The 26,988-nt window shown below is 35.4% G+C and overlaps 6 protein-coding genes, 2 long non-coding RNA genes and 1 pseudogene across 12 annotated transcripts; 8 read left to right on the top strand and 1 right to left on the bottom strand.

Moving 5' to 3' along the window:
- The first annotated feature begins 272 nt into the window (after nt 1-272).
- Nucleotides 273-1,553, top strand: LOC104750632 (uncharacterized). The gene is made up of 2 exons (XM_010472457.2): nt 273-1,001; nt 1,111-1,553. Exons 1-2 carry the CDS (start codon nt 314-316, stop codon nt 1,131-1,133), a joined length of 711 nt encoding a protein of 236 aa, XP_010470759.1. The 5' UTR covers nt 273-313; the 3' UTR covers nt 1,134-1,553.
- Nucleotides 1,554-2,805: 1,252 nt separating this feature from the next.
- On the top strand, nt 2,806-5,113 carry LOC104750633 (uncharacterized). 2 transcript variants are annotated; one of them, XM_010472459.3, is made up of 7 exons: nt 2,806-2,975; nt 3,104-3,179; nt 3,258-3,319; nt 3,562-3,695; nt 3,995-4,205; nt 4,543-4,717; nt 4,797-5,113. In XM_010472459.3, the coding sequence occupies exons 1-6, from the start codon at nt 2,973-2,975 to the stop codon at nt 4,708-4,710; spliced, it is 654 nt and encodes a 217-aa protein (XP_010470761.2). In that variant the 5' UTR covers nt 2,806-2,972; the 3' UTR covers nt 4,711-4,717; nt 4,797-5,113. The 2 variants fall into 2 exon arrangements, with proteins under 2 accessions (XP_010470761.2, XP_019092988.2); XM_019237443.2 differs by having other exon boundaries at nt 2,810-2,975; nt 4,801-5,113.
- LOC104753681 (putative zinc finger protein At1g68190) lies at nt 4,667-7,542 on the top strand. Its single transcript, XM_087493271.1, has 8 exons — nt 4,667-4,717; nt 4,797-5,215; nt 5,314-5,669; nt 5,760-6,200; nt 6,442-6,705; nt 6,786-6,974; nt 7,048-7,244; nt 7,325-7,542. The coding sequence occupies exons 4-8, from the start codon at nt 5,793-5,795 to the stop codon at nt 7,335-7,337; spliced, it is 1,071 nt and encodes a 356-aa protein (XP_087349397.1). The 5' UTR covers nt 4,667-4,717; nt 4,797-5,215; nt 5,314-5,669; nt 5,760-5,792; the 3' UTR covers nt 7,338-7,542.
- A 356-nt stretch (nt 7,543-7,898) lies between these two features.
- On the top strand, nt 7,899-10,745 carry LOC104750635 (zinc finger CCCH domain-containing protein 15). Its single transcript, XM_010472461.3, has 3 exons — nt 7,899-8,296; nt 8,561-9,181; nt 10,060-10,745. The coding sequence occupies exons 2-3, from the start codon at nt 8,561-8,563 to the stop codon at nt 10,405-10,407; spliced, it is 969 nt and encodes a 322-aa protein (XP_010470763.2). The 5' UTR covers nt 7,899-8,296; the 3' UTR covers nt 10,408-10,745.
- Nucleotides 10,746-12,432: 1,687 nt separating this feature from the next.
- On the top strand, nt 12,433-15,657 carry LOC104753682 (putative two-component response regulator-like APRR6). Its single transcript, XM_087492733.1, is given in 8 exon segments — nt 12,433-12,547; nt 13,170-13,319; nt 13,408-13,421; nt 13,423-13,888; nt 13,977-14,053; nt 14,131-14,332; nt 14,416-15,357; nt 15,490-15,657. Coding segments are annotated over 8 exon segments (2,103 nt in total). The 3' UTR covers nt 15,627-15,657.
- A 1,156-nt stretch (nt 15,658-16,813) lies between these two features.
- LOC147925707 (uncharacterized) lies at nt 16,814-18,063 on the top strand. The gene is made up of 2 exons (XR_015585288.1): nt 16,814-17,435; nt 17,748-18,063. It is a non-coding gene; the product is annotated as an uncharacterized LOC147925707 (long non-coding RNA).
- On the bottom strand, nt 17,631-18,621 carry LOC104750636 (uncharacterized). 4 transcript variants are annotated; one of them, XR_015585286.1, is made up of 5 exons: nt 18,475-18,621; nt 18,281-18,325; nt 18,077-18,145; nt 17,886-17,982; nt 17,631-17,798 (listed from the first exon to the last, which is right to left on the bottom strand). It is a non-coding gene; the product is annotated as an uncharacterized LOC104750636 (long non-coding RNA). The 4 variants fall into 4 exon arrangements; XR_002035926.2 differs by having other exon boundaries at nt 17,868-17,982; nt 18,475-18,619; XR_015585285.1 differs by having other exon boundaries at nt 17,868-17,982; nt 18,479-18,616.
- Nucleotides 18,622-18,627: 6 nt separating this feature from the next.
- Nucleotides 18,628-22,157, top strand: LOC147925708 (uncharacterized; annotated as a pseudogene).
- Nucleotides 22,158-25,075: 2,918 nt separating this feature from the next.
- LOC104750638 (uncharacterized) lies at nt 25,076-26,672 on the top strand. The gene is made up of 3 exons (XM_010472462.3): nt 25,076-25,373; nt 25,469-25,677; nt 26,208-26,672. The coding sequence occupies exons 1-3, from the start codon at nt 25,281-25,283 to the stop codon at nt 26,509-26,511; spliced, it is 606 nt and encodes a 201-aa protein (XP_010470764.1). The 5' UTR covers nt 25,076-25,280; the 3' UTR covers nt 26,512-26,672.
- Nucleotides 26,673-26,988: the final 316 nt, after the last annotated feature.

Raw genomic sequence — 26,988 nt, forward strand, 5'->3', positions numbered from 1 at the left:
GCATTTATTCGGATTGTTATTATATATAGATTATTTTTATTTTTTAAATTCTTAAGTCTTAACCTACACCCTTTCTCGGTAATTGATTCTCCAAGCATCCTTTGCAATCGTTGATTCGTACAAGAAAAATCACCAAAGATTCTCGAGTTGACATAGCAGAGACCATACGACATCGTCCTAGACACAGAAAAGAATAACACATTCACTCGAATAGGCTTCGTCTTGCCTCTTTTTAAAAACATGTGCACGTATTTAAGCATAAATGCATATATCTTTAGATTCTACAAACAAAAACATAAAAAAGATTGGAAATATGACATCTGCGTATCGTCCAAGAGTTATTGTTAATGGAACAAGAAGAACAAGAATGTTCCATTACTTCTATTGTCGTCATTGTAGCCGTACCATTAGGCTGACTAGCTATGGTCTATATGGTCCCTTATGTCCTTTTTGTTCTAGAGAGATCAATCTCCATGATGAGCTTGACATTATGAGGCCAAGCCGACCTTATTGGGATAGCGATACCGACTGGATCACGTTTCATCTTGTCAACCAACCGAGAAGTAACCGGTTCAGTCATGATGATCTAGTTTACAATACCGACGAGGAATTCGCTGATGTGATGCCCAGCGTACAGATCGGTCCACCACCTGCCTCGCAATCCGCCATCCAGGCTGTGAAAACGGTGATAATCACGGAAGAGGATTTAGCGAAAGAGAAGGTTTGTGCGATATGCAAGGAGGAGTTTGAAGTTGGAGAGGAAGGAAAAGAATTGAAATGCGTACATTTATACCATGCAAGTTGCATTGTGTCTTGGTTGAACATTCACAACACTTGCCCCATTTGTCGCTTTGAGGTTAACTTAGGTGTTTCCGAAAGTAACCTAGAAGAAGGAGAGTCGTCTCACCACGTTGACTATGATCGAACAAATCGGTTTAGGACTCGGGTATGTTCTTTGTGGCCTCTCCGAATGATGATTGATTGGGTACATAATCTCATAGGTAAGATTCCAACTCCCAATATAACTTTCATGGCTTTCCTATTATGCTTTTACATTTTTTAACTATGATATTTTAAATTAACAATTAATAATATATATAATTTCCGCAGATATAAGAATAACAAACTCTTGACAAAAAAAAAAGTTAAAGAATTGCAAACAAGAATGTAGGAAACTAGGAATATTGACTACATAATTAGGTTAATAATGAAAGAGAGGGAAGAGAAAACTATATAAAGAGGCAAAGAGGGTAAAAGGCTAGAAGCGGCGTTTAAGGAACATTTCATGAAACAAAAATTTGGCATTAGCAAGACTATATATGCATAATGCATTAATAATTATATTTTATTCATTTGTAAGTTGTAACAACTGTAGTAAATAAAATATCTTGGTAATAAACTCAGTTCTCTAGTAGCTAGGGTCCCATGATCCCTCAATCGTCTGAAATCGCATTGTCTCTCACCCTTTGTTTGATTGTTTATTTCTCTCTCAAGACAGTTTAGTTGGTACCCTCACCAACCCTTCTTAATTGCAGATATCTTTTTTCGTCTGATTTTGTAAATTCGGCCGGGTTTGTGACTTTTCGGTTTGACTTTCCATGAACTTCTCTACTCTTGGTCTACCTTCTCTTATTCTCATGCATTTAATAGAAAATCTCTTATCAAAAGAAAGCTTGGTGATAGAATTTTTAGGTGGATGATCTGATATAAATAGTCGTTAGCTAGAATAAGATAAAAGTGACAGTAAATACGAAAAAGACAACACACTCGAAACCCATAACAACAAAATCAAGATATCGTATCTAATCAAATAAGCAACATTCATCACCCAAGTTGTATTATAATACTAATTTCTAATATAAATACATACCACCCCCTTGATGTTCTCTACAACACAACATATATAATCATTAATCAACCATTAAAAAGAAAAATGGTGAAAACGAAAAGTGCACTTTTGTTTTCCATGGTCTTCATGGCATCATTATCAGTGTTATATTTGTGGGTACCCGACCGAATCAATTTTGTTAGTTCAGTATTTGTCTTTCTTTAACAAAATTTAAATTTTGATGTGTCAAGTTAAACTTTTATATCTTTACAATAATCTAAAAAATAAATAATTTTAAGACCAAATAAAAGTTCAAGATATGAATTAATTAGCCAATTAAAATCTCTTAATTATAAAACAAAAAGGAGATTATTCTTTACATTTTCATATTCCAAAATGTGCTTTTATGATAGACTTTGATGTCAAGCCCACATGAAGAAGAAAGAAAAAACAACAATCGTGGCTTCTATTTTTGGAGAAGATGCACTAGAGGGAAGCTTTTAACAATAAGTGCATGTTGTAAACGTGTCAAGAATGTGATCCTAATGCTAATGAAGAATGATTTTGGTCATGATTGTTATGTTTGTTTTTTTTTTTTATGTTTTAATGACGCAAATATATGGAAACGTATGACCCTAGCTAGGACGACCTGAGGGCTTAACTTCAAGATTTTTCGAAGCTATATGGAGCACTGTAAGCAAATACTTTAGTAGAGGCGTAACCTTGTAACACCTTCAGTTGGAATTCGTTTTCAATTATTTTTAAGGATTGGATATATCATATGTCTGATTTATTATACCTAAAGCTGACTAGAAAGTTTGTGCATGTTACTTCAACCTCTATGGACTATGGGAATGGGACTATCTAAAAAAAGAGGTTTAAAGCATATAGATCATATAAATAAAGCCTCGGCCCAATATGTAGGCCCAAAGTTAAGATTAGGAAAAAAAAAAAAAAAACCATGATGATGTGTTCGTAACCACACGCGCGTATATCGAATCGTCGAGCCTCTCTCTCTATATCTCAAAATTCAAAATCACTTGAAAGCTCTCGTTAAGCTACAAAACAGCGATCTCTCCTCATCACGACGATACCTATCCAAATTTACTAAATCAAGATTCGGAGAAGATTCAAATTTGCTACAATGGTGAGAATTTCTGGGTTTTTTCTTAGAGATCTTAATTTTCAAAAACCCTAATTTTTGTTGCTTTTGTGAGATTTTGTTTTGATTCCTGAATTTTTCTGAATTTGTTGTATTACTGAAAATGATTTTAGGGAGGTGAAGGAGAAGATCTAGAGCCGCTTTTTGATTATCGTCGTGTTCAGCCAGCCAATTTTGTTTGTATTGATGGTGAGTTTTTAATTTTGGCGACTGAGCAGCCCAGAGTAATAAAGTTTTCTTTTCTTAATTGCTCTGAAATCTTTGTAGACGATGATGATGATGCCTCGGTGACGCCTATTCCAAAGAGAGCTAAAAAAACTTCACAAACTGTAAGAAAGTGATCTTTTATGATTGGGTTCAGTGAGCTCTTTGTGTTTTAACTTAAAAATTCACAATGGGGAAGGAGAACAGATTATAGAAACTTAGGGATTGTAAAGAGTGTTTCTTTTAAGTTTTTTTTTTGGTTACTGATTCAGTTCTAATTCAGAATCTATGGTGAATATCATCATCCCTTTTGGAATCTTGAATCTTTGTTTTGGTTTTTGAAATCTATCGATTTGCTTTTATGTAGGTTGAAAAGTTTGATGATGATGATGTGAAAGTGATTGAAGTAACGGGTGATGAAGATTGGTTGATTCCTCCGCCTAAGGTTATCTTCGACAAAAATAAGGAGTCTGTCGAAGATTCAACCATTAAAGCATTAAGGTAGTTTTGTTTGTTTGCTTGTAATCTCATCTCTAGGCTTCCCACGTTGCTGTTAGAGGCAACAGTTTTTTTCAATTCCAAATTTATATAAAGCTCTTGGTTGGTTTAACTTGCCCATAAAGAGTTAAATTTGGTAAGTCTATCTTAGTATTTTGTTAATGCATACTGATGATACGATTTCGTTTGAGTGATTTAGTCATTTCCTTCTACTTTTTTTCTTTTATTGCTATCCGTGAAGAGTCTTAGTCTTATTGTTTATACTTTGATTCCATATTACTAATTTGAAATATGTAATGTAGGACGAAGAAGATGGAGCTCATGTCATTCACAAAAACTGTAGCAGATGTGATGCAGGAAGTTGAGGAGTCTGCTAAAAGGGAGATTGAAGTATCACTCAATCCACCTTCAGAGGCTGCTGATGAGGCACCACCAGAGCCTACGAATGACAGGGCCAAGATTGTCATTACAATTCAGGACAAAGATGAAAAGAAGCAATGCCGAGTGTTTGCGGTAAGTTTTGTTTGTTGCTTGCGGCTCAGTACCCAACCTGCCATCATGTGGGATAGGTAGGCATAAGAGTTAGTTGTTATGTCACCCTCGCTAACATTCGGATAGCTAGAGAATACGAGCGTTCTTGGAAAGCATGAGTATAGATTGGGGATTGAAGAGATCACTTTAAATATTGAAAGGGGTTGAGTTTTTTTTGAGAAGCGTCTCTGGATCATAGAGGCTTATTTGAGGGGTCGCTGAAGTAATAATATAAGAGTTCCCTGTCTTTATCAATGTGTAAATTATGAAATGGCTTTGTATACTGATGTAGAATTGGTATTTTCCCGTTTTGTTGTAGGATGAGAAGTTTGAGCAGGTTTTCAAAATGTATGCAGAGAAAGCTAAGCTTAACCTGCAAAATCTTGTATTTATTTTTGACGGTGATAAGATTGATCCATCGACCACTCCTGCTGAACTTGATATGGAGGATCATGATATGATCGAAGTACACACCAAAAAAAGTTGACAAATAGGTAACTAATGAAAGTCCTCTATCTTTTCTTGGGTCTTATTCCTGATACGATGATGCTCACTATCTTTGATTGGATTCAGTCAGGCATAAATCAGACTGAAACCACCTGCATGTTGCTTCTGTTCTGTCTGCCAAATCTAGAATGTCAATGCGTTTAACTTTTGCGAAAACCAGAGTTTTGTTTTGTACATCAACATGGGCATGGAAGGGGGATCTCTGCTAACTCTGGTGTTGTATCTGTGACCTTTCTCATTTTATCGGAAGTTTTTATCTTTCTTTCTTTATTTTCATCGGTTTGATAGTAGATTCAGCTTTTTTATTTAGGATGTATGTACAATATGTAAGATAAACCGGGACCATTTTGATCTTAACTAAACCAAAGAAATCCATTCTGAAATTGCCTGACAATTTTATAACAATCAAAACTATTGTGTAAGCAGGTATGATTGAAACAAACTCAAAAATTACTATTGTGGAAGCAGTAAGCTCTGACAAAAACGCTACAGAAGCATCTGCTCATTGTAAATGTCGTTTTAAGAATAAAATAGACATATCTTTCGTGAAAAAAATAAATATATAAGATATTTTTCTAAAAAGCGTATTGTATAGTTTATTTTCTTTAGTTCAAGTTTAGTTTGAAACCGGATGGATATTTGTAGTTATGTTTGGTCCGGGGTTGGGTACGACATGTGGCATGGGCTTATTGGTTAGGAAAAGGTAAGCTTAGAGATGATGGGTCGAGAAAGAAGCTGTCATAGTGTTACATACGTCCGTGGCTTCCCCATATCTCACGTGCATACGGATAACGTAATCACCAATTTGTAAGTCCCCACCCTTTTATCTACGTGGCTTTGCCACATCATCCTAACCGACGGATTTTATCAGATGGGAAAGTTCTTAAAACAGAGAAAGCTTTTTTTTTGTGTCACCAATCTCTGGTAGTTCTCTCCTCGGTAAAAACTTTTTCCTCTGTTTTTTTATTTACTTTTATTGTTCAATCTTTGAGATCTCTGATCGATTTATAAACTTTTTTGATGTAACAGGGACGAATCTCTTTTATTATGTTATGAAAAAAAATGGAAAGAGTATGCGAGTTTTGTAAAGCGTATAGAGCAGTGGTTTATTGTATAGCCGATGCAGCGAATCTTTGTTTGACATGTGATGCAAAGGTTCATTCAGCTAATTCACTATCTGGACGACATTTACGAACGGTTTTATGTGATTCTTGTAAGGACCAGCCTTGTGTTGTTCGATGTTTTGACCATAGAATGTTTCTTTGCCATGGATGTAACGATAAGTTCCATGTTGGTGGTGGTGGTGTGTCTGAGCATCATAGAAGGGATGATGTGGCGTGTTACACCGGGTGTCCTCGTGCTAGAGATTTCGCGGTTATGTGGGGTTTTCGAGTTATGGATGATGATGGTATTTCGTTAGAGGAATCTTTACGAATGGTTAAACCTAAGGGACGATCGGAGATGAACAAGGTTTGAATCTTGTTTTGTATATAGATTCGTTACTAGTTTGACAGTAGGACTAATCCTTAAGGCGTTTACAGTGGCCAAGAGGGAACCACAACGATCTTGATTTATAGGGCGAGTCCTCAACCCACTCGAAAAAACCATTATGCCATATGCTCTTAGTTCTTTTGTATATATGTTTTAAACTTTGTAGATGAATAGATCTCTCAGTAGCTGCTGATGTACCGATGATTTTTGATGGTTTCAGGTGCAAAGAGAAGCTGGTTTTGTCTTGGAACAGATTCTTGAATTGGAGAAGCTTCAGCTCAAGGAAGACGATGATGATTTGTCTTTGACAGAACGAGCTGATCCATCTCCATTGGAGCTTCCGAAGAGATCTGAGGAACGGTTAGTTGATCTTCCGCAGACCGGAAAAGAGCTGATTGTAGACTTTTCACATTTGTCCTCGTCTTCTACACTTGGTGATTCCTTTTGGGAATGCAATAAAAGTCCATATAATAAGAACAATCAGGTTTGGTTTATATATCATACATTACATTAGTCTTTGTCGAACCATTAATTAGTTACATGAGATTAGCTTTGTTCCTGCAGTTGTGGCATCAAAACCTACAAGACATTGGAGTTTGTGAAGAGACCGTTTGCGAAGATGATGACTTTCATATACCTGACATTGATCTCACTTTCAGAAACTTTGATGAAGAGCAATTTGGAGCTGATCCTGAGCCTATTGCAGACAGTAACAACATGTTCTTTGTTTCTTCCTTAGACAAGTCTAGCAAGGTTTGAAATCTTCTAATACTATATCGGTTTTATACTTTCATGTTATATAACCTAAGATCTCTCTGTGTTTCAGATGAAGACATTTTCTTCTTCATTCAATAATCCCATATTTGCACCTACACCAGCTTCATCATCTATCTCATTCTCAAGTAGCGCAACTGATTACCCTCACAATCATTCAGAGAAAGTAATCTCATTTTGTTCCCCTGTCTCTAACAATGCACGTCAAAAGGCCATCTCAAGGCTCAAGGAGAAGAAGAGAGCACGAGCGTAAGTCTCTTAATATATATATATATGAGCTATCTTATATTAAGAGAGTCTATCTTAAACTTTTCGTAATTTGGATTCAGGGAGGAGAAATGAATTTAGTATTGTCCCCAAGAAGAACTCAGTACAACGCATAGCTACTGGATTTGCACCAAGCCATTTTGTACATAAGACTCACTAATCTACCGTTTCATCTATTTTTACGTGACTCAGTTTCTTGCATGTAACTGTGTATCTGATGAGACTGATTATTTTGCTTCAACATTTACTTTGTTAATCACAGACAGGTTCTTACACCAAATTCACCAGAAATGACTTTTTATCAGTAATGATAAATCACAAAGGTTACTTAACAAACAATGACATTGACACAATGATGATAAAGGAACAGTGTAAATAGGGAAACTTTTGTGTTACCAGAATCATAATTAGTACTGTTTTTGATGAATATTGACAAGACACATTACAAAAGGGGTTAGTTATAGTTGTGATAAATAAGCAAGTTTTGTAAACAAAAAAAAATGACCAATATGATCCCTTGAAAATAATCTTCAAAATCAAGCAATTAGTTGAAACAAATGATTCTCTTAACCACAATTGGGCCATGTTATTAGTATCTCCAGCTACTTATTATGGCTTCTTCCTACTTATTAGATCACACACACTCCTCTTAAATCATCTACATCAAATATTATAATATATAGTTTTATAACATATGCTCAAAAATAAATATAGTGGCATAGCCGTAATTATTAATAGCTCAAAGACTCTGGTTTGTTTCTTTTCTGTTAAACCGTAACAACCGCATAATTTTTTCCTTAATTACTTATTTAATTTAAATGATTAAATCCTTATAATTTCCCTCGCGATGCGAATCCAAAGCCCTGTATAAATACTCTGTGTAGCTTCCTCTCTCGAGTTGCTTTCTCTCTCTAACTTGAAGTCTCTCTCTCTAACTCTCTCTAGAGCCAAGAAAATTATCTCAGTTGTTTGTTTCGCTACATTTTCTCGGCAGTTTCTCTCGTTTTCCCGGCGGTGATTCTCTCTTACTTCAGGTGATCTTCCATCGCTTTTACTTGTCAATTTCGTCTCCGATTCTTGAAATCTACTCGTTTGATTTTGAAATTGCTTTGAATCTATAGATGAGATTATCTTTCCCGGAAACTTAGATCTGATTTTCTCGGGAAAAATTAGATCTGATTTTGAACTTTCCGATCATCAATTGCTTGATTACGGTTGTTTGATTCTTCGCGATTCCGTTAGAGATGCTTAAATTTTTGATTTATTTGTGGCGATTGTGTAACATAACTACCGGAAAGATGGAAAACGAAATCGCGCCGTTTAACTACAGCGGAAGCTCAGCCGGAGTCGTCGGAATCAAGAAATCCCAAGGAGACTCGTCCTGCGGCGGCGGAGGAGGAGTCGTTTCGTCGTCTCTATTCTCTGATCAGCTCTACAAATCGAGTCGCAACATCATGCAGCAGCGTCAAGATATGGTGAATCGAGAGGCGTTGTGTTACACGCGTCTCCATGAGGCTTCGCTGGAAGCAGAAGCGCTTCGTCTTGAGAACACTGAGCTCCGATCGATGAATCGTCACCTCAAGAATGAGCTTAACAGTCTCATCAGATCCTCGATCCAGAGCCGACTCGATTGCGATAGGGTTCCGTTGCGGATGCTTAGCAATCTTTCGATCGGAGGTAAAGACGGAGTGGAGAATCAGAACCGTACGGTTAAGCGAGATGACGTTAGTGATGAGAGTCCGACGAGTGTTATGGAGAATGAGGATATGAACCGTTCTTCGCTCCCTAAGAGCATCTCTGTGAGATCTAGCGGTTACTCTAAGGCGACCCAAGGTGGTGGTGGTGGAGCTGCTCAATCTGGTAAATCTCGTGGAACCATACCTAAGACTGGGACTTGTGGTGGTCAGCTCAGTACGACGGTAATTATCTTTTGCTTCTTTGTTTTCTTTGATTACTGTGGGTTTGAGTCAAGTTTGGTAATAATTTGGTTTAGTGTTTTGGTAATCATTGAGAATGTTGACTTGGTTCACTGTTGAATGTAATTACAATCAATGTTTGTTACACTTGGTGGTGTAGGCGAAAGGTTTTGTGTTGAGAACTCAGTCAATTAAGTGTAGTTTTAGATTCTTGAGCAGGGGAAAGATACAAAAGAAGAAATGTCTTGATGCTGTTTGCTTTCTCTGAAGTATGAAGTATAGTTGTAAGAGTAATGGTGATGAATGAAATGAAATGCAGGAAAAAAAAGTATATCTGAGAAGAGGCTTTAATTAGAAAACCAGTGTTGATAACAATTTGCTGTTCTGCTTGTGAAAGAAAATGAAGAAACAATTGTCTTGATGCTGTTTACTTTCTCTGAAGTCTGAACTATATAAGTTTTTAAGTAATCAATGATGATTGAATGAAATGCAGGGAACGGTTTTAGTTTAGTGTTTTGGTAAGTAGGTAATCATTGAGATACAATAGATTTGATCAACTGTTGCATGTGAGCTACATATATGATTCCAATCTGCCTTGTTTTGATGATACCAGAATCCTCTAGCACTCTGCTTTCTTTGAACTGTAGATGTAAAAAGATTTTTGGTGGATGAATGAATGAAATGCAGGAAACAGTATATTTGAGAGGAGGTTTTTAACTAGAGTCGGTTTTGGTTTAGTGTTTTGGGAAATAGGTAATCATTAGGACACTATATAGACTGTTGAATCTGTGCTGCATATATGATCTGTGTTCTATTCTTCTGCTTTTTTTGAAGTATAGATGTAAAGAGTAATGGTGGATATATGAATAAATGAATTGCAGCAAAAGGTGTATGTGCGAGGAGGAGGAGGAGGGAAGAAAGAAGATCAGGAGGAGGAAATAGAAGTGGAGGTCTACAATCAAGGGATGACAAAGACAGAGCTGTGCAACAAATGGCAAGAGACAGGGACATGCCCATATGATGACCACTGCCAATTCGCTCACGGCATTAAGGAACTCCGCCCTGTGATCCGCCATCCCCGTTACAAGACTGAGGTTTGCAGAATGGTTCTTGCTGGTGATATCTGTCCTTATGGTCACCGTTGCCACTTCCGTCACTCACTATCCGAGCAGGAGAAGCTCGTGGCTGCTGGCTACAAACCCAAGTCATCCTTGAAGCTGCATACATGACCCTGGTTGTCTAAACCCAAGTCAGTCCTCCTTCCAGCTGCTTACATGACTTCAAAGGTAAAGCGGAAAAAGGTCCGAAACTCATACATAATATTCCACAGATAGTACAATGATGGTATTGATAGCTATTGAAACGATTGGCAAATATAGCATTTGGTAAAAAGTGAATAAATAATGTGCATAAGTAAGAGCGTCCTGGAAACAGTTTGAGTCTAGTAGTTGTTGTTTGATATTTTTTTTCTGGTTTATTCTGAGACTTTTAAAACCCGAGGAAAGTGTATATCATTTGGTTGTTCATATGTGGTGAATGAACTAGTTATAAAAGGAGTCTTTTGGTACTACAGAGCCTATATTGATGATATACTTTGTACCTATTTGCACTAAACAAGAGGTACATATTATTTGAACCAAGCGAGGGCTTAAATAGAGAGGTCTAATTCATCGATGTAAGAAAGATCAACGTTGTGTTTGGGATATTGTAAAAATTTTAATGGGAGGTTTTATATATTCCATGTAAATATTGATATCGTATCTACTATCTAGATTAATAACATACTTTACCCCTAAGCACATAACTCTAGACATGTTCTCCCGATTGCAAACTTTGTGTAAAAAGTTTTGTTAGAATTATACTATGATTTTGAAAATCCTGTGTTATTGAAATAAACCGCTTCACATACATATGTATGTATACTTTAGTCTTAGGGTACATTAATCCTAATCTCATAAATAATATTCAAGGCCCGAATCTCTGTATTAAGTTGTGTTCATTTAGCATACATCATTAGAAAACAGAAAAAAAAAAAATCAAATGACAAAGAAGAACATCATAGTTATACGGATGATTACGTACGTTTAACAATAATGGTAAAGAAACTTGTTGTCACCACTTTTTGTAAATGGCATTTTTTTCCTTATTTTTTTTTGCTATGTTCTTTTGTACATTGTTGATACTTCAAAAAATACAGGTACTTATTTTCAGTTTTAAACCTTAGATTAATAATTTACTTTACAACAATAATTTTGAATTATCTAATTTAATAAATTAATTATAGTGTATGTTCTTACATTTCAAGTCATACATAAAATCTACATTTGTTCCAATTTGGAAAAATTTTGGGCTCCAAAAAATAATTAAGGAAGTTTATTTGATCTTTAGCTTCTATATATTTTCAACTTGTGATTCAGAAACAGATGCATTTATTGTAAAAAGTTTTTTGGTTGACTAAAATTTTACATTCAATTCAAATCAAAAAAGAAAAATTTGACAAGACACATGTTGTTTCTCACCACAATTTTAAATAAAATAACAAATTATATATATAAATGTATGGTAATGTTGGAATTAAAAAACATAAACATGGCTTTTGTTTGAAAAAACCTAAACAGAAAAGGTAATGCTATAATAGTTTATATATATATATATATATATTTATACATATTTAAAATTAATTATATATTTTTTAATACTTCAGTATATGAAACATAGTATTAAAAACAGATTAAAATTAAAAAATTATGAGTCAAAATTTTATAAATAATTTTTTGACTAACTATGTTTGGTTTTTGCTAAATGGACAACATCATAACTTTTTAAGCTATAGTCAAAGGATTTATACTATTACTAAAAACTGATTGAATTTTATACTATTTTCAAAATTTTCTAAAATTGTTATCGTTTGTATTACAAAAGATGACCATTGAAATACATTTTTCAAACTATACTTTCAGCGACTAGAGGTTTCATAAGGTTTATAAATATATAAAATTAAGAAATTCTATTTTAGACATAATAGTCAGTTTTTTTTTTAACATCAAAAGGTCAAACTGATGATATTAAAATTAAGAAGGAAATTAAGTCATATACTATTCATAAGTCTATTATTTGCAATGTATGACTTAGTTGGGTCCACTGATTCTATCTGTTCTTTATATATATGACCAGGCATTAGTATCTCTCCTTCAACTTAACAATTTTCTCAAAAGCCTTAAATCATATAATTCTTGTCCAAAATATCAGAGAAAATGGTTGAGAGCTTAACTCCTCAAAATGTTGATGATATTTTCGTCTTGCTGATCGAACATGACACTGCATCAGTCGCGTCCCTCACGTCAATGCTTGAACCATTTTCAAAAAAAGGTAAAGGACAATTGATCCTTGCCAAACAATTATTTTATGTTGATTATTTTTCATTTACATATCAAATTTATTCTATATCTTCACAAATGTTGCAATTCCTTGTTAAATTTTACCATTTGTTGAAAATTTTCATGATGACTAATAATTCTAAATCTCTAGATTTTGTGGTTATTTGTATTGATTATATATCCAAATCACAAAAATGCATGAATCATAATCTTCATAATAGAAAAATATATTTGAGGCTATTTGGTCTTAGATCTCCATGATTAATTCACATACAAATTTCTGTTTAATCAAAAAGTTTATTCACAAATGTTTTTTGATGGATGTATGATCCGTGTTTTACATATTTGTTTTCATTTGACAAAACTGTTTTGAGTTTAAGATATTATTTGTACTTTTATCGGATATTAAGATTTTATAATGTTGTTGCTACCCAAACAAATACTTCATAATTATATATATATAATTATTTATGTATTTTTGACCGATTAATCTAATTAATATATGTGTTCATTATTGTAGTCTTTTTCATTTTTTAATGAATGAAATATAATAAATGAGTATTATTAACCTTTTTAAATATTATAAATATCTTATATAAAAATTAATTTACTAGTGATTAGCATGGATGCGGTAAGCAAGGCTCTATCGATAATTGAGAAACAGAAAAAGGACATCGGACTTGTCATAGCCAACATTGAAATGCCTCAATTAGATTCATATTCCTTTCTCACTGCTTTGCTTCAAAAGAACATCCCTCTCACATGTATGACAATGTTCATAATTTTCTCCTTGTTTATAGTTTTCACCATATTTTTGATCCACTAATTACTAATTTTTTTTCTTTGTGAAAGTGATCAATCCAGAGAAAAAAAACAAAAAAAACATCTGATCTTTTGACAAATGGAGCTTCTTTTATTCTAAACATGCCGATTTCTGAAATCGACATTAAAAACATGTGGCAACACATGTTACATAAAAAGAATCAAGAGTTAATGAAAATTAATATGACTGAAGACCAAGAAAATGTTATAGACAAAGATATAGATCAGATTGAAGCTTTTAGGGCAAGCCTTAAGAGGCAGAGAACAAGTCAAGCTTCTTTGTTAGGAAGACGACATTTCATCAGCAGAGTCACAACTTCTGAAGCATACCATAAGAGAAAAATTATAACAAATGTCGAATGGAAATCTAAACCAGGTTGTCCTATTGAGGTTGAGAATAAGAGAAGAGAATGGATGAAAGTGGATAATAGTGTTGGAAGACGTCAAAGTTTGTGGACTAATGAGCGCCACATGAAGTTTTTAGCTGCTCTTTCCATTTTGGGGGAAAAAGGTAAAAATTATATTTCACATTTGACGTATCTGCTTTCACATATATATAAGATTCTTATACTAGTTTCTAACACTATTTTATCTTGCAGAGTTTCGTCCCAAATCCATATTGAGGATTATGAATGACCCAAACTTAACTCATCTCCAAGTCGCTAGCCACCTTCAGGTTCATATATATAATAATTAAATATTTTCTTCAACATAAAATATTGTTGAGAATCTTATTATTCTATAATGTTTCAGAAATACAAAACTCAAATTGAACGGATAAGAGACGTATTGTCGAGAAATGAATGGAAATCGACAAATAAAACAGTCGAATACCCTTCGGATTACAAATATCCTTTCAAAACATCCAACTTAACAAAGAATCTCATTGCAAGTAACTCCTTGTGGAATTCTTTAAGAAAGAAAATTTCTTCATCATCATCACCCATCAATCCATGTAAGTATTATTTTATTATATAACTTTCACAATTCTATTATTTTGTGTGATATAAGTATTAATATATCATTTTTAATATACAGTTTTATTTAAAAATCCTACCGTCGAGAGAAAGAAAAATATGTCAAAGTTTCATCACAACAAAAAATTGGACCTCAACGATCATTCGCGTTTGGGTAACATATTTAACAAGTCATCCATGAATGTTGCTTCTATTCCTTCAACCATAAGTAGTAATCCAACTTACAATAATCTTTCTATTGGTAATGCTAACCATATTGGTCTAGTTCATACTAGCTTAGGTAGTGAAATCATTCATATTCTTTCTGATTTACCATCAAACACATGTGCATATCAAACAGAATCCGTGAGGGTTTCCATTCCGCACTATGATCCTAACCCCCTTCACCCACCTAAGTTTGTCCATGAAGATGATATAAACCACATAAATTTAGATTTTCCTTCTGTACCAGCTTCTTTTGTTCGTCTAGAGGATCTATGCAATTTGGATGAAAATAATAATTTTCTTCCAAATAGTACCATGAACTCTTTTGAAACCAATATAGACCAGATGAGTTCAAATCCATTAATAGAAAACCATAGTCATCATAGAATCAATATGAACCATGTAGATTGGCATCCTTCAACAGAAAATTATGTTTTTCCTCAAACTGATATGAATATAACTTTTCCGGGAAATAATACAAACCAGAAGGAGTCAGTTTCTTTAAAAGATGGTTATGTTCCTCCTGAAATTAAGATTCCATCTGAAGTGGATATTAATTTAATGGGCATAGGTTATTTTGGAGAAAATGTTCTTCCTCAAGAAGAAGTTGGTATGAACCATGTGGGTTTAGTTTCTGGTGAAATGCCTTATGAATTCCCTATTAAAACCAATATGACCAGTTTTGAAAGCAATACAAATGAAGGTCCAGCTGTTTCTATCGAAAACCTGATTTCTTTTGACATTGGCGTCGAGAAAAATATGGCTTATTGGTTAGAAGAAACTGGTTTTTCTGAGAAAAATAATCCTTTGCCTTCTAGTTATCTTACAGACAATATTGCCTTTAGAAAACCAATAAATTCAACCCTTAACACTAGTATGGAGAACCATGATCATTCTATTTCTATAAATATTGGATCGACAAGTCAGCAGCATAATACGATGGAATCCTGCGAGTATCATAATATAGAAGCTGTGAATCAAAATGATGATATAGGGGGAGAAGATCATCTTGAAGATTATCGTGACTGCATAGATTGGATTGATCAAATGATGAATAAAGATGCATGACATATATATATATGTATATGTTTTCCTAATGGTGAAGAAAAGGATAACAACAAAATCAAAATTATAAACATATTTGTATAATGCATATTCTCATATTCATATCATAAACACTAATGTATGAGATTCTAAAAGTTATTCAGATTTTCATTTGCACTATTTGATTTGAGTTTCTATTTTCGTTTTTTTTTTCTTTCGGTAATTTATTTTCACATTACAATTACAATGTAGTTAAATGTATTTTGAATTTGATTAAAGTTAGTATTTTCTGCTAAATTCCATTCTAATAAATTATATGATCACATAGTAAATGCTCTAATACTGAATTTTAAGGAAAATATATTATAATTAATAGTAAATTTCTTCCAGATTTACAATCAGTTATCAATACTACTATTTCCAAGATATGAAATTAGTGTTTTTTATGTGGCAACCTCAAAATCATTCTTGCATTTTTTCAATGTATATTATAATATCTCATTTGCGAAACATATTTTCAAAACTTGTGCGTTCAGGTATCCGTTCAGATTTGGCATCAAGTATTTCTAATTTTTGGGTTTAGAGGTTTAGGACCCTTTCATGTATTTTTAAATTTCCTGTCAAGTGTGGATAAACACCCGTTGAGTTTGGTACTTTCAAGTTATATCCCAAACTTCAAATTATCTTGCGTTCGGAACAGGTTTGATATATAATATCAAATCCAAAATAAAAAATATTCCAAATTCAATCAATTTTTTAAAAATCAATCCAAATTCATTAAAAAAAATTGTAAACAGAATACCAAACTAAACAAACTAATTGTAGTCATTAATAAAAAACCAAATTGAATTAATAAAAAATGACAATAAGTCGATTTTTGAACACTAAAAGGGGGTATTCAACTTAGATCTTAAATGATTTGGTAGGATTTTAACATTTTAGGACTTTTGAAGATTTAGGTAGGTTTTTAAGAGATTTGATTGTGCTTTAGAGTTTTTATATTTTTAAAAAAGAAAATGAAATATGATTCTATGTAGCCCTGAGACAAATATCCGAGATCTGCGAATATCCGGATCCGAATCCGGAATCCGAATCCGGAAAATAGGATATCCGGCAAAACGGATCCGGATCCGGATAGTGATTTTTTGAATCTGGCGGATCCGTTTCGGATCCAGATAACACTAAAAAAGGAAATGGGTATCCGCTATCCGGCAAATATGCATGCATATTATTGAAGTTGGGCTTAATATATAATTATGGTCCATTACGTATATTATGAAAAAAGAATAACGTTGGGCTTAATATTTTTTCTAGGCCCACTACGTGTAAGAAGCAAAAAAATCATAGTAACAAAAACTAGGTTAAGCAGCCTCCCTCTCCACCTCGTTTTCTCTCTTCTTCCTCTTCTTTTCCGACGAATCAGCTAAAAGACTACCGTCACGCCTCGGCTCCGCTTCGTGTTCCCATATATACAGTGGATTCATTCAATCCAATGGTACTTGATGCGATGCCACAAGCTTCTGTTCGATGATTTACGGTGGTTGCTTCATCAGATTTTTGATTCTCTGGTCAATTTCAGAACGAGATGACGAGATCTAGAGCGAGTATTGGCCGTAACGGGAAGATTTCCTTCAATAGACGGCTCGATCTAGAGTTTCATCGATTTTGAAAGTGCTTTGGAATGGATCCAGATATCCGCGAATAACCGGGTTTTCACACGGATATCCGACCTGAGTAGACAGATCCGGAGACGGAGACTAAAACCACATATCCGCTGGATACGGATCCGGATCCGGATAGCCCCAAAAACCCGGATATCCAGACCCATCTCAGGCATAATTCTATGAAATTTGATTGTTAAACTTTGGGTGATTTTAACATATTTTACATCTCAAATATATATTTTTGTGGTCTTAAAATTATAACAACATTTGCATCTTCTTAAGAATGTAAACATATATATTTATGTATATATATATATATATATATATATATATTTCTAAGTAGCATAAACAAAATCGGATCAAGAGTCTGAAGCTATGTCCTTTGTTCATTAACCGCCTCCAACCCAGCAACAATAGTCACAAATCATTTTTTTATTTCCAACCCAGCAACAATAGTCACAAATCATTTTTGATTTCTCAGGTTCACCTTTTGTTGTTGAACCTCCTCGCCAATTGCTACCTCCACTGTAGTCTGCAGCAACAACGACACAGTCACAAACGGAACAACAACAGTCACAATAGCAGAAACCACGTTCACAACCTCAGCCCAAGGATGAACCTGTTGACCACCTCCAACTTCTAGTTCTTGCTCTTCATCTCTAAATGCAACTATGTAGTCATTGGTAATTCCGCTTGCCAATGCAATTTTTTAGCCACTACAAAAGTCCATAAGCAAACGAAGATAAGGATTTAACACAATGTGAAGAGATTTTTAAAAATATGAGATTTTCAGGCAAGTCCTTATAATACCCTGCAATGATGATCAAAACAGTCCACACATTTTTTACAAACCCTGCGATGCTTGCTGTATTTGAAAACCTACAAAAGGAATACAATAATTAGTCTAGAGAAGTATGTAAAGCTATCTTGACATTGAATCATGAAGCAAGGAAAATGTAAAGCTAATCACAAGATAAAATAAGACAAGCATGTGTCTATATGTATACCCCTCACCTCAACTTCACACACACTGCAATAAAACATCCCCTCCTCGCTCATCTGCTCAGAAGATTCATCCTCACTCATTTTTTAGTTAATTTTTTATTTGAGAAATTGATAAGATACAAAATACCAATTTCCCGAAATTGACAAGCTGAATCAGATGGAGATTCAAATTAAGAGGAAGAAGAGAGAGAGAGAGAGCTTACCGACCATAGATGGTGGTGGTATGATTCCCAGGAAGAGACAAAGCTTCAGGTTCACCAGTGGAGAAGGTGGCCGACGTCAAGGATTTTTCATTTTGGCTTAGAGCTGTTGTAGATTTTTTTTTTTTTATGAAATCCTTTAAAATTCTAACTCAGATGTATGATTTAAAAATGGTATTTTTTAATTAAAAACAAAAAAAAGTTTTTGTAAAATCATTCGGACATCTCTCAAGCATCTCTTCTCCTCTGTTTTATTCTTTATTTGATTTTACTATTACTTTGGTTTAGTATTTTGTTTTCCCTAATTAACCGGTATCTACGTAAACCGGATTTGCACTTTTATTATATATGTAAGGCATACAGCCGCACATGAACGTTAATCGAATAATAATATTTTCTTACACCTTTCTCTCTGTTAACTCATCATCGACCACCACTGAATCCTTTATTCCGAGGTGATATTCTTATCTCTTTCACCTTCTAGCTTGTGATTCACCATTCTCCGAGCTTTTGGTAAGCTTCTGGATCAGATTTATATCTCTCCCTAAGAAGACCTATCTCATTGGTATCAGAGCAGAACGAACCTCGGACCGTAAATCATGGCAGATGCTACCAGATTAAAGACCAGATCACAGACGTTGACCTAGTTTAACCAACCTCATGAATCAGACCCATCCGCCTCAGCCATATCGTCATCACAAAACCCAAACACACCCGACCCACCCAGTCTTAACCAATATGCACACGATCTTAACCCGACACCTCCACTTGAGCAAGAGACAACACCTTTTTTGCCTAATGGACTGGCTTCGAGGCTGACGAAAATTGGCTTCCCTACCTTTGATGGCACCAAGATCAATGACTGGATTTATAGGTGTGAGCAATTTTTCATGCTTGACAACACACCTCCGGAGCAAAAAGTTCGTTTTGCATCTCTTTATCTCGAGGGGAATGCTTTGCAATGGCATCACAATTACATCCATGAATGATGTGGTGGTTATCCTTTATGGCCAGCATACATCGTTGCCATCTATAGTCGCTTTGGTGAACCTTACGATGATCCATTGTCTTCGTTAGTCACCTTGAACAAAGCTGGTGATACTTTGGATGTTTACTTAAATAAATTTGAATGTGCTCTTACACGGTTGTCGCTACCAAAGTCATATGCGCTCAGCATCTTTTTGGCAAATATGACTCCACATCTAGCCTTACATGTGAGACAGTTCGAGGTGCAAACAGTTTCGGAAGCATGTCATCTTGCCAAATTACACGAAACTTACCTCCTCCAATTTCCATCCAAACAAAATCGAGTTTCTTTCAACCCATACTACAAACCCCAGCCCACCCTCAATCTGACCACTGCTCCTATACTCCCATCACCCAAACCAACCTTCACACCACGAACAACTTCTGAAAGACCAGCCCGAAAATTCTCTTACCAAGAGATGCAAGATAGGAGAGCCAAAGGCTTATGTATGTTTTGTGATGAACCTTTTTCTCCAGGACATCATTTGAAACATAAGAGAGAGCAAATTTTTTACATGGAAGGTGAAGAAGATATTATGTCAGATGAAGAGGGAGTTACAGAGCTAATGCTATACGAAGTAATAGAAGATCGGCCTAATAAAACACCAACTATATCTGTGAATGCTCTGAGCGGCTCTACCACATTCAATTGTATGCGGATCATTGGTCAGTATGGGAAGAAGAAGATTCATATTTTGCTAGATCCTGGTAGTACACACAACTTTTTGGATTTAAATGCAGCTAAAGACTTGGGTTGTTTGCTGGAAATTATCAAGCCCATTTCTGTCTCAGCAGCAAATAGGAACAATTTACAAACTGGTTTCAAGTGCAGTGATTTCACATGGTCTATGCAGAATTACACTTTTACTACAGAAATCAGAACTCTACCTCTCGACTATTGTGATTTGGTGTTAGGAGTGCAGTGGCTTGTTACTCTTGGTCCTATCTTGTGGGACTTTTTGAACCTGAGAATGGAGTTCACTTTCAACGGCGTTAGACATATCTTGCGTGGTGTTAGAAAAGTCAGATGTAAGTTGATTAGCGGTGGTTGTCTCAATCAGTTGTTGCTTCAAGAACCAAAAATTGCAGTGCTTCAGCTCAGAGAAATCGACGACTCAGATTCTCCCTCCAAATCTCTGCAAACAGACGCCTTGTTCTCTTATAACTCTGCCACAAGAACTGATTCTGTACACTTAACCTCTTTGCAGCCTCTGTTAACATCTTATGCAGACTTGTTTGCGGAGCCTACTGAACTTCCTCCTTTTAGAGAAGGATTTGATCACCAGATTCCCCTTGTCGTTGGAGCCAATCCTGTGAATCAACGACCTTACAGATACTCCTCACTACAGAAAGATGTGATTGATACTATGGTTAAGGATATGCTGCAACAAGGGATTATTCAGTACAGCTCTAGTCCGTATGCCTCTCCCGTTGTGCTTGTTAAGAAAAAAGATGGCTCTTGGAGATTATGTGTGGATTATAGAGGCCTCAATAAGCAGACAATTAAAGATAAGTATCCTATACCATTGCTTGAAGATTTATTAGATGAGTTAGGTGGATCAAAATATTTCTCCAAGTTGGATCTCAGGGCTGGATTCCATCAAATCAGAATGTCACCATCCGACGTATATAAGACAGCTTTCAATACACACTCTGGACACTATGAGTATTTGGTGATGTCGTTTGGTCTTACAAATGCTCCTTGCACATTTCAAAGCCTCATGAATCATGTATTTCAGAGTATTGCCAGAAAATGTTTACTTGTCTTCTTTGATGACATTCTCGTGTACAGTCATACGTGGGAAGAGCATCTCCAGCACTTGAACATGGTTTTCACCATACTCCGCGAACAACAAATGTATCTTAAACCTTCCAAATGTACTTTTGGAGCAACCATTATCGAATATTTGGGCCATTTTATATGTGCAGATGGTGTGAGCACTGATCCTAGCAAGATCAAGGCAATTGAACAGTGGCCTATACCCTCGACTCAAAAGCAGCTGCGGAGTTTCTTAGGACTAGCCAATTACTACAGACGGTTTATCAAGGGCTATAGTGTTGTTGCTCGCCCACTCACCACTCTGCTTAAGAAGGACGGATTTTTATGGGGTTCAGATGCTACACAAGCCTTTATAGCACTAAAGGCAGCCCTCACCTCGTCTCCCGTTCTAGCTCTCCCTGACTTTAACAAGTTATTTGTGATAGAGATAGATGCTTCTAACTCTGGAATTGGTGTCGTTTTGATGCAGGATAGACACCCAATTGGGTACATTAGTAGAACATTGGGTCCTAAACATCAATCCCTATCTGTTTATGAGAAAGAATTGATGGCAGTGGTGCACGCTGTACAAACGTGGAGTGCCTATCTTGCCCACCGACCATTCATTATTAAGACAGATCAGAAAAGCTTGAAATTTCTCTTGGAACAGAAGGTAACAACTCCCTTTCAACAAATGTGGTTGTCTAAGCTTATGGGGTACACATATGAGATCGAATATAAGCAGGGAAAGGAAAATTGTGCAGCTGATGTACTCTCAAGGGTTTCAGTGTCTCAAATTCTCCATATCACCCTTTCTCAAGCTCATCATGGATTCTACAACTCTCTCAAGTTGTTATGGCAAATTGATCCTCACTTGCAGAAAATTATATCTGAGCTTTAATCTGACAAGGCCTCTCACCCTACGTTTACTTATACTAATGATGAACTCCGAAGAAAAGGAAAATTGGTAGTTGGTAATGACACCAAGGTTAAGCTTCACATTTTTAAATGGTTACACGATTCAACAATAGGGGGTCATTCAGGCAGAGACGCCACACTACATAGAGTGAAGTCATTATTCTACTGGCGACAAATGAGTTTGGAAGTCCAGAACTACGTGCGGAATTGTTTTGTTTGTCAAAAGAATAAGTATGACTTAGCCGCCAAACCGGGTTTGCTGCAACCTCTACCGGTCCCTACTGGCGTTTGGGAATCAATCAGCCTGGATTTTATCGAGGGACTACCACCATCATCAGGCAAACACTGTATTCTAGTTGTTATTGATAGGCTAAGTAAGAATGTTCACTTTTTAGCCTTATCTCACCCATACACAGCGGTTGATGTGGCTCAGTTGTATCTGGATAACATATTCAAGCTCCATGGTATGCCTAAAGACATAGTAAGTGACAGAGATCCCCCCTTTTTGACTGAAGTCTGGAAAGAGATGTTTCGGGTTCATGGTGTGGATTTAAAGTTCTCTACATCATATCACCCACAAACGGATGGTCAAACCGAGGTAACTACTAAGACTTTGGAAACTTATTTACGATGTATGACTGATGATGCCCCACATACTTGGAGCAAATGGTTACCTTTAGCTGAGTGGTGGTACAACACTACATATCACAGTGCTATTCGCTGCTCTCCTTTTGAGGTTATCTACGGCCAGCCACCTCCAGTGCACTTGCCTTACTTGCCAGGCGAAAGTTCTTCTGCCGTCGTTGATCGGAACCTTCAACAAAGGGAAGAAATAATTAACATGCTAAAGTTTCACATACTCAGAGCACAAAACGGAATGAAACAACAAACAGATTCTCGTCGGTCATTTAGGGAATTCACTATCGGAGATCATGTCTATCTCAAACTCCAACCATACCGACAGAATTCTCTCAAAACCAAGCAGGTACCTCACAAGCTCTCACCTCGCTTCGATGGCCCTTTTCGTGTGATTGACCGTGTAGGAAATGTTGTTTACAAACTTTCTCTACCACGTGGAACCACCATACATGATGTGTTTCATGTTAGTCAGCTGAAACTTTGTCCTAACCCTCCTACATATGCTCCTTCCTTGCCTCAATTTATGATGGACGTGGGTGTTGCAAAGGAACCTGAATTCATTCTTGACCGTAAAACCGTACAGCGGCACAACAAAGCAGTCACTAAGATTCTTGTTCAGTGGAAAGGAAAATCTCGAGATCAAGCTACATGGGAATATTATCAGGATTTTGTTAGCAAATACCCTGCATTTGATTCTTGAGGACAAGAATTCTTTGAAGAGGGGAGTATTGTGATAGGAATCACACGTCTCTCAAGAGACGTCTCTTGAGAGACGTCTCTCAAGCATCTCTTCTCCTCTGTTTTATTCTTTATTTGGTTTTACTATTACTTTGGTTTAGTATTTCGTTTTCCCTAATTAACCGGTATCTATGTAAACTGGATTTGCTTTTTTATTATATATGTAAGACATACAACCGCACATGAACGTTAATCGAATAATAATATTTTCTTACACCTTTCTCTCTGTTAACTCATCATCGACCACCGCCGAATCCTTTGCTCTGAGGTGATATTCTTATCTCTTTCACCTTCTAGCTTGTGATTCACCGTTCTCCGAGCTTTTGGTAAGCTTCTGTATCGGATTTATATCTCTCCCTAAGAAGACCTATCCCACAAAACCTCAATTTTTTTAAAATTGTGATATTTTGAATAACAGTATATTTCAAGTAAGTTGTATAAATACTTGATTGAATAACAAGATATTTTAAATTGTTTTAAATTATTTTACATAAATCCAAGTTGAATAACATTAGATTTTAATAGATTTTTTAAATTCGTCAATTGAATAACAAGTGATTTTAAGAATATTATAGAATCTTCTAAAAAAATAGTTGAATACCCCCCTCTAACTATTGGTATGCACTTGGTAAGGAGCTTGTAAAAAGTACACCAAAAAAGTTATACCAACTAGGATTTAACTCGTGGTGCACCACGAGATAATTTTTACTTTTACATATATATTATCTTTTTATCGTTTTCTAGTTTAGTATTAAAATTATATTACTTTTAAGTATTTTTTTAGATATAACCCAAGTGACATAACTTATATTCATTTGATTACCAAAGTTACTAATTTTTTTGTTTGCTAGTGTAGAAAATAAATTCAGTTTCATTTTCTTAATTATAATATTTTGAAGTCAAAATTTTAATTTTAATCTGCATCAGATTTTGTAGAATATTAGATTCTTTATTTTTTAGAAAACATTGAGATATTTTAGTTTTGAAGAAAAACAAAAAGTTATTGTAGATATATTTTAGGGATGTTATGTTTAATGTAAAGATTATAAAAATATAAACTGAAATTAATTAAGGTAAATTAGGAATTAACTTATAGAGATATTTTAGGAATTGATTTTGTTTGAGATTTTATAGCCATATTTTAATTAATATTTTGTGAATTTTTTTTAATCATTAACTTTGTAATTTATTATAACTAAAATATAGATTGCCAAACATACTTCAAAATTGATAGATCATGAAATTTATAGTGCAAAATGCGCATATTAAGTTGATTTGTTAAATGGTAACTAAAATGCTAACTAGGTCAACTTTAATCCGGTCCGCACCATCACTCATCACTTCATCAAATCTTGCAAAAATTATTCCAGTGAACAAGAGATAAGTGACCTTGAGAATATTTCACTAACCCATGATCAAAATAGTCTTTGGAATAATTTTAGTTACTTATCTTTTCTACTCTCAAATTCAATTCTCTCCAAAAAAATTCTCCACAAAACATTTTGTAAAGCACATTGAGAAACTAAAGAAACTAGAAAATGATTAGATGTAGACACTTTGACATTTACGTCTAACCCAAAAGAAAAAAGAAAAAAAAATACTAGTGTTATAAGGACACTTTAACGTCTCTTCTCAGTTCTCACTTGACCAAAAAAACAAAGCTCTCTAATAAAGATAAAGACAAAAGAGTAATAAGAGTGAAGAGGAAGCAGAGAACGAACCAAAATCAATGGCGGTTTCCGTTTCTATTCTCGCCGTCGTCATTGCTCTTCACCTCCTCGCTTTCGTCTTCGCTTTCGGCGCCGAGCGTCGCCGTAGCACCGTACCCACTTTACATCTCTCTCCTGTCTTACTAATTTTTGTCTTTCGATTTGTGTTCGCTTTAATCGATCTTTCTTGTTTGGTTTTTTTTGGAAGGCTGTGGCGGTACCGGACCAGTACGATGAGAAGACTTTTTGTAAGTACGGAACTGAGGCGTCGACGGTGTACGGTATGTCGGCGTTTGGGTTGCTTCTTGTTAGTCAAGCGGTGGTTAACGGCGTGACTAAGTGTCTCTGTTTCGGGAAGGGTCTTGTTACTGGTACTTCTTACACTGTCTGGGCTATTGTCTTCTTCGTTGTCTCTTGGTAAAGTTCAATCCTTTACTTCTCTTATTGAATCTTTCTAGTTAGGGCTTATTGAGTTTGATTGAAATTGGAGTAATTTTTGTCTCTTTTGAGCTAAGAGGATTTGTGATTTGATTGTTTATGTTTATGGGTTTCGACTTGAAGTGAAAAGGAATGATTTTTCCAACTCCTTTTTTTGGTATTGTGAAGTTGAAAGTACATACACTTGCAGATTAGTAGGTTAATGTGAGGAATCATGATTTTAAAAGTCACTTTCTGGCAAACTCTTACTTGTGAGTTGTAGATATCTCTATCCCAAGGCAATGATAGTGGTAGGCATGTTCATCGTTGTAATTGAATATCCTACTATGTGTGTACTTGCTACAACCGACAAGATATGGGATTGTTCGGTTGTATGTACATTTTGTGATCTTACCAAACTATGTGGATTCTATAGGAAAAGAAACTGCCTTATAACAATAATGACTAGTTAGTTCATCTCTATGTTTGAGTAGTTTTGTCTTACGCGTCTGTATTTGTGTAAACTTCAGGGTAAGCTTTTTAGGAGCTGAGGCGTGCTTGTTGGCTGGATCAGCAAGGAACATGTACCACACCAAAAGTAAAGGCATCTACCAAGGGAAAGAGATTTCGTGTGCTGTCTTACCAGTTGGGGTCTTTGCTGCTGGAGCTGCTTTCACTCTCATGTCTTTGATTGCAACCATTCTTTACTACTTGGCTCATTCTAAGGCTGATACTGGTGGATGGGAGAAGCATCAGAACGATGGCATTAACATTGGTATGACTAGTCCTACAGATGCTCCAAAGCAACAGAACCCCGATTTCAACAAGGTCTAAACCAGTTTCTGTGTTTGGTTATGATGGCTATGCTTTTAAAGTCGGGGTAAACTATAAAATAGTTGTTTGTTAATTGTTCATATAAAACTTATGTTCTCAATGTAAGATTGGTAATGTTGGCTTATGTTATGTGTGTCTTATAACAAAATTGGATTGGCTCAGTCATCATTGCTTGAGATGTTTTGTCATCCGTGAGCTGGCTCCGTTTGGCTCGACTCGTGTCGTGTCCTCACATAAAGTCAGGGTCAAGCCTGGTCCTGGTCAGAATTGACCATAAACAAACCCCCTTATCCCACATGCTTCACTAGATCTGGGCTTAAACAAGAATAATAACTTGGTCCCATAATGACTGGGCCATGGAGAGGCCCAATTATTGCACTCCGAAGATTCTTAGCCTCAACTTGGAATATACTTACTAGCATGGAAAAGGGTTTACCAAAGAACTATGATCAAAAAAATGTTGACAACTTTTTGGAA

Source organism: Camelina sativa, chromosome 16, assembly GCF_030686135.1.
Source record: "Camelina sativa cultivar CO46 ecotype springtype chromosome 16, ASM3068613v1".
Classification (NCBI taxonomy): Eukaryota; Viridiplantae; Streptophyta; class Magnoliopsida; order Brassicales; family Brassicaceae; genus Camelina; species Camelina sativa.